Here is a 12689-nt window from a genome sequence, read left to right as displayed (position 1 = left end):
TTTGAATCTAAGACAACTTGATTCCAAAACAATAAAATGGTGCATATTTGCCATGAGACTCAGTGTTAGATGTTTTACTATTTGGAGTTTGGTACATTTATAATGTTATTTATTAATAATTAACGGGAAATAGGTCATTTAGTTACAACTTCAATTTGACCTACACATTTCATAAATAGGGTTTTTTTTTTAAAAAAAAGTATATTTTAAAATTATTTTAAGGGAATTTTGTAATCAAATGGAGATAAATTTAGGATTTAGGGTTTAAATTATCATTTGAAGTAATGCATTAATGAACTTTAGGAAATTCAAATCCTTCACTATGGATAAGAAACCCTGCAAATTTTACTTTCTTAAATGAAAAATTCACATAGACTAGAAGTGAAGTCGGGTATCATTTCAATCTCTCTTTTTCGCGTTTTGCAATTATTTATGTAATTAAGTACATTAATTAGAGTGTAATACAAGAGGGTTTAAGCAATGTTCCAGCTTTTAGGTAATACTATCGATATTTACGGTATTTCTATAACTCGTTTAGCACCCACGATATCGAATTCGACAAGCAAATAGATTTTTGGGTGTTTGAAATATACCTTATTTCAAAGATTAATCTGGTTTAATATTTAATTTTGGATTAGGTTTTTCACTATTTATGTCATTTTTAAAATTTTATCATTTCAATTATTTTGAATCTAAAGAAAAATGCTTGTATTAGGGTACTTAATTGTTTCCCTTTTGCATGAGCTTTCCCCTTACAAGGCCATGTCCAAACTCAAAAACCAAATATAGACAAAAGCTGTCTTTGCTTTAGTGGGAAGGCTTGCCATTGCCAATTCTTCCAAAATGGAAACCTATGACTCTTCAACTACAGTCCACAAAATGATAACCTACAACCCCCCACCACATGGGAAACCTCAGTCCCAAAGTCAAATTATCAACTTACCCTCTCTCAAGCCTACCAAATATTTTTCAATTAAAAGCAAAAACAAATAAACAAATAAACCAAATAAACATTTAACTCTATGAACACTACTCACAAAACTTTTGTTCCTTAAATTATGTGTAACAAGAGTGGATGTTTCGGTTTTTCGGAACATAATGTCATTGTTTACTCGAGTATATAGTCTCCGACGGTAAAATTAAATTACTAAATTACGTTTTTAAGTATCGATATGGCGAAAAACATTATAATTTCACCAAATAAATTTCTTTTAAAAGCAAAAAATAAGAAATATAATACCGTAAAACTTTGTTCCGCCGTTTGTGTTTAGGGTTGATGCTTCAAAATTTTAAACATTTCGAGATGGCGAAAATTTGTGATGTTTAGGTGGACATATCAATTCACTCCTCATAAGGCACTTACACTAATGTGTCAATTATTCGTTAATACTATAAACCTTGGGTGACAAGCCATAGTGAAGAAGTGTAATGAAGGGCAAAAAAGAGGTAAATTTGGGAGAAAATGAGTGTGACCCAAATGGCCCCCCTGGGGAGAGAAAAGGGCAGGGAGTGGTCAAAGGAAGGGACAAAGATGGAGACCTGAATAGCCCAAGGAAGTGTCCTGTCTTGTGTATGGAAGAAGACACAGGGAGTGACAAAAATGTCTATTTATTGAGATCCAGTTGAAACTGAGGTGGAGATACTGGCCATCTTCCCCAACCCAAAAAACCCTAAAAACGCCTGTCTCTTTCATGATGCCCACATAAATAAATGTATCTTCAAAGGTCGACAGGAGAGAGAAGCATCTGTTGCTTCAATAATACAACAAGAAGAGTTCTCTCAGTGGTCAAAAAGAGGAAGAGAGGGAACAGGTAGCCGCCAAAGGGAGTGAATGAGGGTGTTGAGGCACGTGGAAAGCTGCCATGGCTTCCTTTCTTTCATATGGATCAGACTGTGAATGGCTTCCTATCAGGAAGATAAGAGTGGTGAGTGGTGAGTGGTGAGTGGTGAGTGGAGAGCAGAGCTGGAGCTGAAGAGGAAGCCCTGCATTCTTTGTGGCCATGGATATTTCAATCCAAGGGGGTTATTCAACTTGATCTGAATACCCTTCATTCATTTAGTCTTCCAGAGGGTAGGGATTCAGAAATTTGATTCAGGTCCTGTGCAGTCAGTACCAACCAAGCTTATACTAGGCAGCATAACCAAAATTTTCTTTTTCTCAGGCATTAGTCAAGATGTTGGGGATTCTTTAATGAGAAGAAAAAATTTAGCTGAAATCATCAGGCTAATCAAAATGCTTGTGAATTGATTCAACCAACCAACAAACACTGCAACCAGGGTTTTTTTTTACAAAAGAGAGAGAAAAGAAGAAACTAGGATTTAGGTTTGAAAACAAACATAAAGGAACTAGGGTTTTAAGTCAAAACGAAGAACAAAACAAGTTAAATCCTCACATTCACTCTCTCCCACAACTCCCTAGAGAAAGCTAGAAATGTGTAGGCTTATAAAGACATCATGGGTAGTTGTTACAGAGAGAAAAAAAAAAAAATTTAAAGAAACCCAGTGGGAACTCTCAGCTGATAGCTCAATTCTCTACACAGATAGGGACTTCTCCCAATCCCCTCTTGCAGAAATTACTCGAATCCCTTGAAACCAGAACCCTTTGGATTTTCTCTGTCATCTCAGTTAGATACTGCCATTAATGATATGCTTGTTTTTTCCCTGTGAGAGCCTCAAGAGCCTCACCTTCCATGTTTGGTGTCTTTCTCCATCAGGAACAGTGCATGAACTAGGGTAGGTGGAGAAACTGCAGAGAAATAGAGATGGGTTTCGATCAAAAAGGAACGAATCATTTGTTGATGAAGCTGCAAGGCTTCTCTCAATCATTTTCACAAACACTTTGAGTGCGTCGCTCTCATCTTCTTCCTCGGGCTGAAAACGTTATTTACAGTCATGGAAATCGTCTCAGACGAATGATTTTCTTTATAATTTACCCATGAAAATATCAGATTCTGATGAGTGGGGAACGTCATGGAGACCGTACGGAGACCTTTAGCTGTAAAGCAGGCGTGAACTTTGAATTCTGCAAGAAAGAGAAAGAGAAAAACAGAGAACTCCAGAAAATCGCCAGACAATCCCAGTCAAGCATCATCAGAGATCAGTTCTGTAATATAGATTATGGTCTAAAGAATAAGAACTATCTGGGTTTTATCAAATTTTGTCGAGCAGAGCAGATACTGTAATTTTTTCAGTTTTTCGTCGCCCAGAAAAGGCCGTAGTCCGTACTTCTCATGGTCGGTGACTCGGTGTTCTTCCCCTCGATCTCGACAGAAGTACCTACCCAAGATTACTAAAACAGGAAAAAAATAATCCCAAATCAGCTCTAGTGACTCAGCATCTGTAATCGAGGATTTAATTAGTTCAATCCTACACATATGACTCTGCAGTGAATTCGATTTACGTGCTGGCTGCGTGACAGGTGAAATATTAATAAAACAACAGCAGCAGGAGAGCAGAAAAGAAAAGAAGAAGTATCTATAATGGCGGAATAATCACACTCCAATTATGAGTTCGATTTCCAAAAGTGTAAATAGGGTGGTCCCGGTGCAGCTTCACTGCACGACTCGACGACGCCGGCGAGTCGGCCACGGCTATGCCGTCAAGGTGTTTGCGTTTGGTCCAATGAGAGAAGAATACCCACATGGCTCCCCTTTCACGCCCAATGCTGATCCGCGTCGTCTCCTGCGGTGCTGCCTGCTGCTGCTGCTGCCGCTGCCGCCCATGACTGTGAATTTCAAGGTGAATGTCATTGCCCGCTGCCTCCAAAAGGAGGAAGAAGACTGGAGAAACGACTTCCTTTTTCAGGTGACATGACGCCTACAGCGTATAAATAATGGAATCGACCAGCCCCCACTTCTCCCCTTCCTCGAACTTGTTCACGCCTTGAATGGCGAGGCTGCAACCTCTCTCTTCTTCCTGCTGCATGGGCAGCGCCCATAACAAACCCACGCGAGCCTCCATCAGCTCGCCCTCACGTGTCGTTCCGTTTCACTGCATGTGGTCGTCGTTCTTACGTGCCTTCCTCTTGAAGAAGAAACGGAGACGACGGAGTGGCCGCTCCCCGCTGCAGTTTTCACTGCCTCATCTTCGTCTTCTGTGAAGGTCTCTAAATCTGTAATCCCTATGATGATGAAAATTTTACTGGATTAATCGAGATTGTATTCAATCTTGTTTGAGGAAGTTTAATGAAGGAAGAAAAACAAGAAAAGAATACTGAATTGGAAGTGTAGCGGGCGATATCGGAAACGTATCGGGGATACACGAAACCTTGCTCGTTAAACCCTAGGTTGTATGAGTATTATTGTATTTTTATTTTATTTTATTTTGAAAATTAAAATAATGAAGAAAAGTACGGACAACGAAAGACAGAAACGCCGTTATTTTCCATTCAAGAGGCGTACTAAAGTGCGCCGCGTGGGCACGCAGCGGGTTCCAAGCTCGGACGAGGACTGACGGCGTCGTCGTCACGAATCCTTTTGTCATCTCGAGAAGCAATCGCTGCATATTCGGCCTCGCGGAGACAAAACTGAGAAGCTCTTCGGAATTCGGAGCCCTCTTGTCCTTCCCCTGTCAACCCACAAATAATCCTCTCCAGCTGCAACAAACACCCCTTTATTTCGAAACCAGTTCGATTCGATCGAAGAAGGCGCCAAAAAAAAAAAAAAAAACCTTCTTCTTTCCTTCTTTTTTTCTTTTTGCCAGTTTCAGGATTTGCAGAAAACCTGCTTCGTTCCAGTACAATCGCCTGACCCACTGCCGGCCTTGCGTGCGGTCGCCGTAGACATGCCCACCTCCCCTCCGTCACGGGTTGGCACGGCCGTCTTCTCCTCTGTACTTTGTTTCCACGATATTACTACGGATCTAATCACATGCATGTCCTCCTTCCTTATCTCTCGCTAAAGAAGACAATGGTTGAGAATAAGGCCATGAAAATGGTGAACAGCTTCATAAAATTCATAATATTATATATATATATATATATAATGCGCATTCCATTACAAGAGATTACAAAATTGGTGGCCGAAAGGTGGTGGCCACCGGGTTAGTAATGGACACTGCAGCCCCTTCCCCTTCCTCCAACCATGAACAGCCCACAGAACAGTCAGTACTCTTCCGGGCCTGTCTCCCTAACAAAACAAAAAAAAAGAAAAAAGGAAAAAGAAAAAAAAAAGTTATGGTGAACTATTAATAACAACAACAGCTATTAATATTACTTAGTTTAATAAGACTATCTCGATATTAATCAGAATAATGGCAACTCCTGTACTCCTGTTTGTCTGACCTTGATCTCTCTGTTGTTTTAACAAAGAGGAGACCTGTGAGGGGCACCTTTGCGCCTGCTCAGAGACATCATAATCTTGGGGAGGAGCCCGTTGTTGTTCTTCTTCTTGACCACCTCGGAATCCTCAGAGACTCCCAGATTACCTCCCACCCTGGTGTTGCTGCTGGTGCTGGAGCAGGAGGAGTCTCTCATGTACTGCAACGAACCCTCCAAGACGGAGCTGGGCGTCGTCTCCTCATCCTCCTCCACGTCCGTCCCGTCCATCCGCAGCCCCTCGAACTGCGAGAACGCGAACTCCGGCTCGTCGTCCGTCCTGTACAGAATGCTCGACAGGTTGCCTCCGTGATCCACGACTCCCTCCACCTGCATCACCTTTTAAACAAAATTATAACATGTTCGACATCATCACCATCAAAAGAAGATAAAAAAGCTCCGGTCATCACCTTGCAGGAGAGAGAGCAGTAGTGATATGGCTCCTGCAGCATCCTCTCGCAGCTCTGGCAGGTGTTCCCCGACCCTTTACATGGCCGCGTCTGCGGCCTCTGGTTCAAAAACACCACCTTCGCGTTGTTGATCGTGTATGGCTGCATTGCCATACTCAAACCCAATTGTGTAAATATCACATTTCATTCACCATTACATGATGATACATTTAGCCATACATATACGTAGCAATTACATACCTGGACGTAAGAGCAGTCAATCAGCTTCTCCAGATCATCCAACCTTGCCACGTCATGGTACACGTATCTCCTCACCTGTTTAAAAAATAGAGATTACGATAATTAAGACCGCAAGTCATGGTGCCTCGCGGAGGTGGGGCAGGGGCCCACTGAAAACATCTGGCACGTCAGACTCTGACGTCCTCTGCCGGTCAAAGGCATCTTGCAGGTCCAACGTTGACTAATTATGGGTTGTAAGCAATGATTAGCTGAGTAAGATAGTGTAACTGCCCTGACGCAAACCCCATCCCTTGGGCCACCACATGTGCCGGGTCCACCCCCCTGACACTTATAGCTGTCATCCACCCTTAATCCCAACTAGCTCCGCGATTAATTCGAAGAGATATCGCTAATCAGTTTCGAAGTATACACCGAGGGCACACGGTGTATATCGAGGCGTCTGACGTGCATGCACCGAATAATTGGTGTATGAGTCAGTAATTAATTAGTTTTTTTTTTTCAGTGGGTTTGTGTGTGTGCGCTTAGTTCAAGGCAACTCGGAAGGTCAAAATGACGGTTTTGACCCTTGCACGAAGGCGGCGAAACGCCGACTTGCCATTTCGAAAAGGAATCGTCACCGGATGGGAAATTTTTGGGAAAATGGGTGGAAAATGTGGGAAATGGGAATTGTATTTCTGGAAATGAAATTTCTTCATTTCGGATAACGACAAAATAAAAATTTCATTCCAGGAAAATTGTAGAGTGAGAGAAGTCATCGCCAGAAACTCAAATTCTAAAATATCAACGGGAATTTAGGAAAAATAAAGAAAAAACGATGAAAATCGTGAAACGCGGAAATTTTGAATTCTTCGGCAAAAAAAAGGAAAAGAAAAAGAGAGTAGAGAGAAGCGACTCAGGCGAGAATTCGGCTGGAAAAGGGGGCAACAACAATCCGGCGTCCCCAATCTACGACGGTAAATTAGGAAAAGAAGGTATTAGAAAATTTACTTAATTAATCACGACTGAAAATCCAAGGCGCTCCCATGGAAAATCTTCGGCCAAGCAGAAGAAGAAAGAGGACCCGAGAATATTGGAAAGGTTGGCATGAGATGCTTCAGAAGAAACAGTAAATTAAAACTTGTTTCGCAAAAAATGAAATGATCTAAGGCACAGAGCTTGAAAATCTAGAAAGAAGAGCTGCTGTGAATGCGACTCAGGAGCGTCTGTTGAAGACAGGAATTTAATAATCGAAATGATGATCGAAATTAAACAAATAGGTACTATTTACACTGAAAAGACAGGAGAAAAAATCATAAGTGCAATGGAAACGAATTAATTCAAGCAAAACAAGAACAGAAACGCCACAAAATGGGATTTCAGAAACACCCAGTACTAAAGCACTGATCAAACCAGCCGAGGAGAGACGAAACTCAGCCGAATTCTGCACCGAGGAAGCGTCGTTGAGAAGAAGACAAGAATTCGGGCACGGAGGAGAATTGAAGTCGAGGAAACCTTAACACAGTACCTGCAAGAGGGGGTGGGAGCGGTGAGAAGGAAGACAATTGGAGCAAATGCTCCTGCAACAGCACAAGCAGAAGATGTTCTTCTCGTTCTTCCGGGCGGAGTCGTGGGTCCCACATGGCACGAAGAACGTCTCCGTCATGAGGCCCCGAAGCCACGCCGGCCGACCCTCCGGCATCACGAATTCTTTCACCATCGTCGGAGCTTTCACTCTCTAGAATTCGCTAGTGAAGCTTGCTTTAATTCTTTTTATTTCTTTACTGGTAGAGTAGTACTGAGTGGAAGAGAGACAGAGGGAGGGAGCGGACTCAAACCCTAACGAACCTCTGGTATTTATAGCCGAAGAACTGAACAAAATAAAATTAATAATTAATTAAATGTGAAGAAAATTAATGAAATTTCGGCATTTTTTTTTCCTGCAGCCAAGTTTTCTGTCTTTCTGAGTTCTGAGTGGTTTTGGCGTGGTGGGTTTATGGCGGGAAGACAGCCACCACCCTGTACCTTTTTTTCTCAGAAAAAAAAAAAAAAAAAAAATCATTTTTTTGTTGTTTTTATTTTTACCGGGAAACGGAAATGGGCAGGGAGTTGCATTCATTTACGATCTTGGGACTCAAAGAGGAAGGCCTTCAATTTACGGAAATGTCCATGGAGTTTTGAGTAAATGACCGGGAGCGGATTCTGTGCCTAAAATGCCTTGCGGGGGCTCACATTAAATTTACAGCACGTTTGTTCCTTACTCCTTCCTTATCAAGTATTTGCAATAAAGTACTCCTTCTCTTTGTATTTAACAATTACTTTTAAATATATATTTTTTATTAAATTTTATACTATTTAGAGTAATTTTCAGTTACAGCTTAAAGCCAAAATATTTATTTAAATTTTTTTGTAAGTAAATTAATAAAAATATAAGAGCCTTCTAGTAGGTCCAAGTAGCCCTTCGCCCTTCCCTCTTCCTCTTCCTCTTCCTCTTCCAAGTCCGGCAACAACTCTGCCCTTCTTTCATTTGTTTCCATTCGATGAGGTTGGCAAACTGCCCTCTCCAACATTATTGTAAGATGAGATAATTTTTGTCGTGCAAGGTAAAATAGGGTTTTCAGTTTTTGCAAGGGTTTGAGGTGTTTTGAGACGACAATTAGGGTCATTCATTCATCAACCTCTGTCACATTAAGACCCTCTCTAGACATCTAAATGGCCTCGTAATTTTAAACCCTAAACCCTAAATCCCGAATAGTTGTTGCACCTTTCATGAAAGACTAGACATAGAGATAGAGACAAGGAGCCTTACAATTTACATATCCATCATGGCATTTTCTATCCTGAACTGAGGGACATGTTGGGTCTGTTATAGTAGTTTTCTTGCTTTAGCAAACTCTTTTGATGTAAGTTAGACCCCTTCACAGTATCTAATCTCTTGAGATTTGTTGCTCCAAATCCGTGTTTTGGACTAACCATAGGGGGTAGTCACAAGGTTGAGATACACTGAAATAATTTTTTTTTTTTTTAAATGAGAGCCTCTAAAACAAAGTCATTAATGGGTCTAATGGGTTTCAAAGACCCACTTGTTATTTTAGCAAATTCATCTCTTAATCATGTACAAGTTGTCCCCGTCGAACGTATCGTAGTGGGTGCGCACGATAGGAGTATAAATATCAAGTATACCCTTCAATAACTCCCTTATATATATTATATATATACTAGAAAGTATAATAGACATAGACTAATCTAATACAAAACATAATTTATAATTTATAATTTTTTTAAATATAAATATCGAGAAAATCCTATATCAAACCGGCCAATTGCTCCTCTCCGCTTGCATGATATGTACATGGCATCATCCATCAAATCCCAAAAACTTTTAAGATTGAACCAGTCTCAATTTGGATAGCATTAAGAAAATTAAATAAATTAAAAGTAGTCACATTTGGGAAGTTACAAGGTGACTATTAGGTATAATACATTAAAGCCTATACCTCTTTTATGACATGGGTCTCTCTTCCAGATTACATGTTATCTGCTACATAAACCTGGTTTTCTTCATGGAAGGGCTGAGCCCTGAAGGCAAGCTTGACAAGACAGCCACAAAATGAACTACGGTTAATCTAATGCAATGTTGAGTAGCCAACTTTTAACAAAATACTTAGCCATGGAGATCTACAGTTCTGAAGAACATCCATTCGGCCTTAGGGAGACCAGGAAAAAAAAAATCAATTCAAATCTTCTGTCAAACCGTCTAGCACAAGGTACTGTAGAGCAGTGGAGTATTTGGCGATTTTTCTTGAAGCAAAAGCTGAGGAACTACTCTTCAAAAGATATGACCCAGACCCATCACCTTCAGAAAGTATAATCACATTGGGGTTCAGTCCAGTCCTGATATGAATTTAAAATTTTGGTTCCAGAAAGATTCTAGTGTCAATAAATTCATTCAGATTAAGTATAATGTTTAAGAAACAAAATGCTTAATGTTCATGTCAAATGTTCTCACAGGCCAGACTCATGCATACCTTTAATAGTAAATATGCTGTTGATCCATCTCTTATAAATGAACAAAAATCTGGGAATCTCTCCATGGTGTGTATCAGACAGTATGAGCGTCATCGGCCATCGAGTTGGAAATTTTTCACTGCCAAAACAGAGAGAGTCTAAGGGAAGAGCTTGCCACCAAAATCTAATAAAACTGTCAACTGTCTAGAAGTTTACTTTGCATGGTTTATGGCATCCTGACACAGTGCCAAAACTCTGACCATGGCTAAGTCTCTGCCTCTTGCATTTCCAAACCTCTCTTGACAATTCCTGCACGAAGAAAATGGCACTGGAAATCCCTTTTGAAGAAAAGCCTTGAATTGATGGAAGCACTAAAGTATAGACTTCTTTGTGTTTGGACATCAGAACTCTTTATCTGATCCAAAACTCTATTAAGTTCGGAGTAGACAGGAATCATGAAATAGATACGAGTTTTGACATTCTGATGGTAAACTGGAGAACAAGTCTTGTGCCTTGATCGCTACTTTGGATTAATATTCACATAACATTTATACAACAAGATATGCATCCCATGATTCAGCTCAAAATCTATGGTAGAATTATCTATCATAAATAAGGAAAAACAGAGCTAGAGCATTACTTTTCCTGAAAGTAATCACCAAAATCATCAATTATGACCGCCAAAGGATATGTACCATGCAAATGAAACGCTGCAAAGTACTTCTTAATCCCTTCATCATCCTCGAGATATCTATGAACCAAGGCAAAACAGTTGATTAGAACATGCTTGATGGAATTTTAAGATGCTTCTTTTGTTGCTTGAAGGATGATTATCACAGTAATATGGTAGCATGGAGATGGGTATTCGAATCTGTATACAAGACTACAACTATGTACTACAAACAGAAGACATCATTCTATGGAAATTATAAATGATTCAAATTTAGAACCCAAGAAACGAAATAGAACAATCAAAATGGGAGATTAGGATACTGAAGGACTACGAGACCAATATACACTCAGTCAGCTGCAACGATGAGTTGCAGCTTTGAGACAATCCCAATATTCGATAGGTGCCCTACAGAGCTGGCCGAAGATCAAATCCAACAACTCAAGGCACCTGCCATGAAGAAAAAGTACTGGAGACAGTATTCTTACTGAAAACCAAAATGAATGCAAATGCACATGCAGTCGAAGGACAAATCGGCAAATAAATAATATGGGAGTTTGCTCACTTCATCTGTATCCTTTGAAAGACATCGGACCTTGGATCAATACCCTGAAATTTAAAAAATAAGGAAGTATCTGAGACATGATAACAGTACCCCAGTAAACATGAATAAGAAAGAGAGAGACGTGCCTGAGATAGACAAGGGGGATTCAACTGCAGTCTCCCTCTGTTGCATATAAAGACGACATTACCGGTTTCGCATTCCTGAACAGAATTAATAGCAAACTGGAAAAGAAGCGACGTCTTGCCACTAACACAGACAGCAAAGAGAGATTAACCAAGAACAAGCACCCCAACAAAGACGAAGACATCCAAAAGGAAGATATTGAGGAAGCTTACCAGGATGGAGGGCCGGAGATGAGGATGAACTGATCGTTTTTGACGTCACGCGGACTTATCTGCTGCGTTGAGAAAAACCTTTCCACCATTTTCCCTGGTGGATAGCAGCTAACTCGACGAAATGCCTCGGAGACTCTGGCAGGTCAATGAAACTGGCTCGTTCACCACGGACCAGCGCTATGCCAGAGCCCATACTGGAGTTGTTTGCCGCTGACAGCCCACTACTAAGAATTAGACTGGGCTCAAACTAGACCTGAAGTCCAATGGTGTCCCAAACCTAGTTGCAATATGTCAATCGGATCTCGATTCGGATTCGGATTCAGTCTGTTAGTTCTTAAACCCTAAACCCTAACCCGATATATTGATATATAGGTAGAAATAAGAATGGGTATATGTTATACCATCATCCATATTATTAAGGAATGAAATAAATTATTCTATTAATTTTACCATTTATATTCAATATATCTGCAAATAATATTATTAGTATATTAAAATTTATTTTATATAATATTTATTTATTCTTTTTAATACAGTAGAATAGATAATAAAATAAGTAAATGGGATAATAATATAATTTTTTATCGATTTATAAAATCATAAAAAATATATTAGAAATTATATTATCATATGTACATAAGCCTAATACTTATCTATTTTTGTTTTATTTAGTAAACTAAATCATAAATAAATAAGTAAATAAAGCTGCTAATATGTAATAAAATTAATTATAATAAAGTTTTAAAACTTATAAAATGACATCAAAGTTATAATTATATAATTTTTTATCTGTAATTAAGTGTTTTTCAATTAAGTCGTAGTTAATAAAAATTAATTTTTCAAAAAAAATAATCAAACAAACAAAAGAGGAAGGCGCAGTAGATTCCCTAAAATTCAGTCTTCATTATCATGCCCCTCTTCTATTTTTTCGATAAAAAGGATCACCCTGGTGAAGGTGCAAGAAATTTATGGAAGTAAATCCTTATTTATCTATAATTTATGAATTCTCCTTATTTTACTTATTTTAATTTATAAAAAGGAGAAAAACTAAAATTGGACTACCACTTGGGATAGAATGCTAGGGTTTTTATGCTTTTATAATATTAAAAATAAATAATTCATAAATTTAATATTTAATTAGTAAAAACTTTATTTCTCTATTGGAAGGGGT

At 39.3% G+C, this 12689-nt stretch overlaps 2 protein-coding genes across 4 annotated transcripts; both read right to left on the bottom strand.

Moving 5' to 3' along the window:
- Nucleotides 1-4640: 4640 nt before the first annotated feature.
- On the bottom strand, nucleotides 4641-7753 carry LOC137953772 (protein RGF1 INDUCIBLE TRANSCRIPTION FACTOR 1-like). 3 transcript variants are annotated; one of them, XR_011112419.1, is made up of 5 exons: nucleotides 7469-7753; nucleotides 5965-6039; nucleotides 5725-5865; nucleotides 4999-5644; nucleotides 4641-4895 (listed from the first exon to the last, which is right to left on the bottom strand). XR_011112419.1 is itself a non-coding variant. In XM_068801276.1 (5 exons), exons 1-4 carry the CDS (start codon nucleotides 7658-7660, stop codon nucleotides 5300-5302), a joined length of 753 nt encoding a protein of 250 aa, XP_068657377.1. In that variant the 5' UTR covers nucleotides 7661-7753; the 3' UTR covers nucleotides 4933-5126; nucleotides 5282-5299. The 3 variants fall into 3 exon arrangements, 2 of the variants coding, with proteins under 2 accessions (XP_068657377.1, XP_068657375.1); XM_068801276.1 differs by lacking the exon at nucleotides 4641-4895 and having other exon boundaries at nucleotides 4933-5126; nucleotides 5282-5644; XM_068801274.1 differs by lacking the exon at nucleotides 4641-4895 and having other exon boundaries at nucleotides 4933-5644.
- Nucleotides 7754-9362: 1609 nt separating this feature from the next.
- LOC137953944 (uncharacterized) lies at nucleotides 9363-11607 on the bottom strand. The gene is made up of 7 exons (XM_068801507.1): nucleotides 11519-11607; nucleotides 11309-11429; nucleotides 11184-11227; nucleotides 10589-10699; nucleotides 10165-10257; nucleotides 9969-10087; nucleotides 9363-9796 (listed from the first exon to the last, which is right to left on the bottom strand). Exons 1-7 carry the CDS (start codon nucleotides 11605-11607, stop codon nucleotides 9672-9674), a joined length of 702 nt encoding a protein of 233 aa, XP_068657608.1. The 3' UTR covers nucleotides 9363-9671.
- Between the last annotated feature and the right edge of the window lie 1082 nt (nucleotides 11608-12689).

This window comes from Aristolochia californica, unplaced genomic scaffold (assembly GCF_029961685.1).
Source record: "Aristolochia californica isolate CCGP_79_NKW_82.1479 unplaced genomic scaffold, dmAriCali1.0.hap1 SCAF_16, whole genome shotgun sequence".
NCBI lineage: Eukaryota > Viridiplantae > Streptophyta > Magnoliopsida > Piperales > Aristolochiaceae > Aristolochia > Aristolochia californica.
This window is presented reverse-complemented; position numbering and strand designations above follow the sequence as displayed.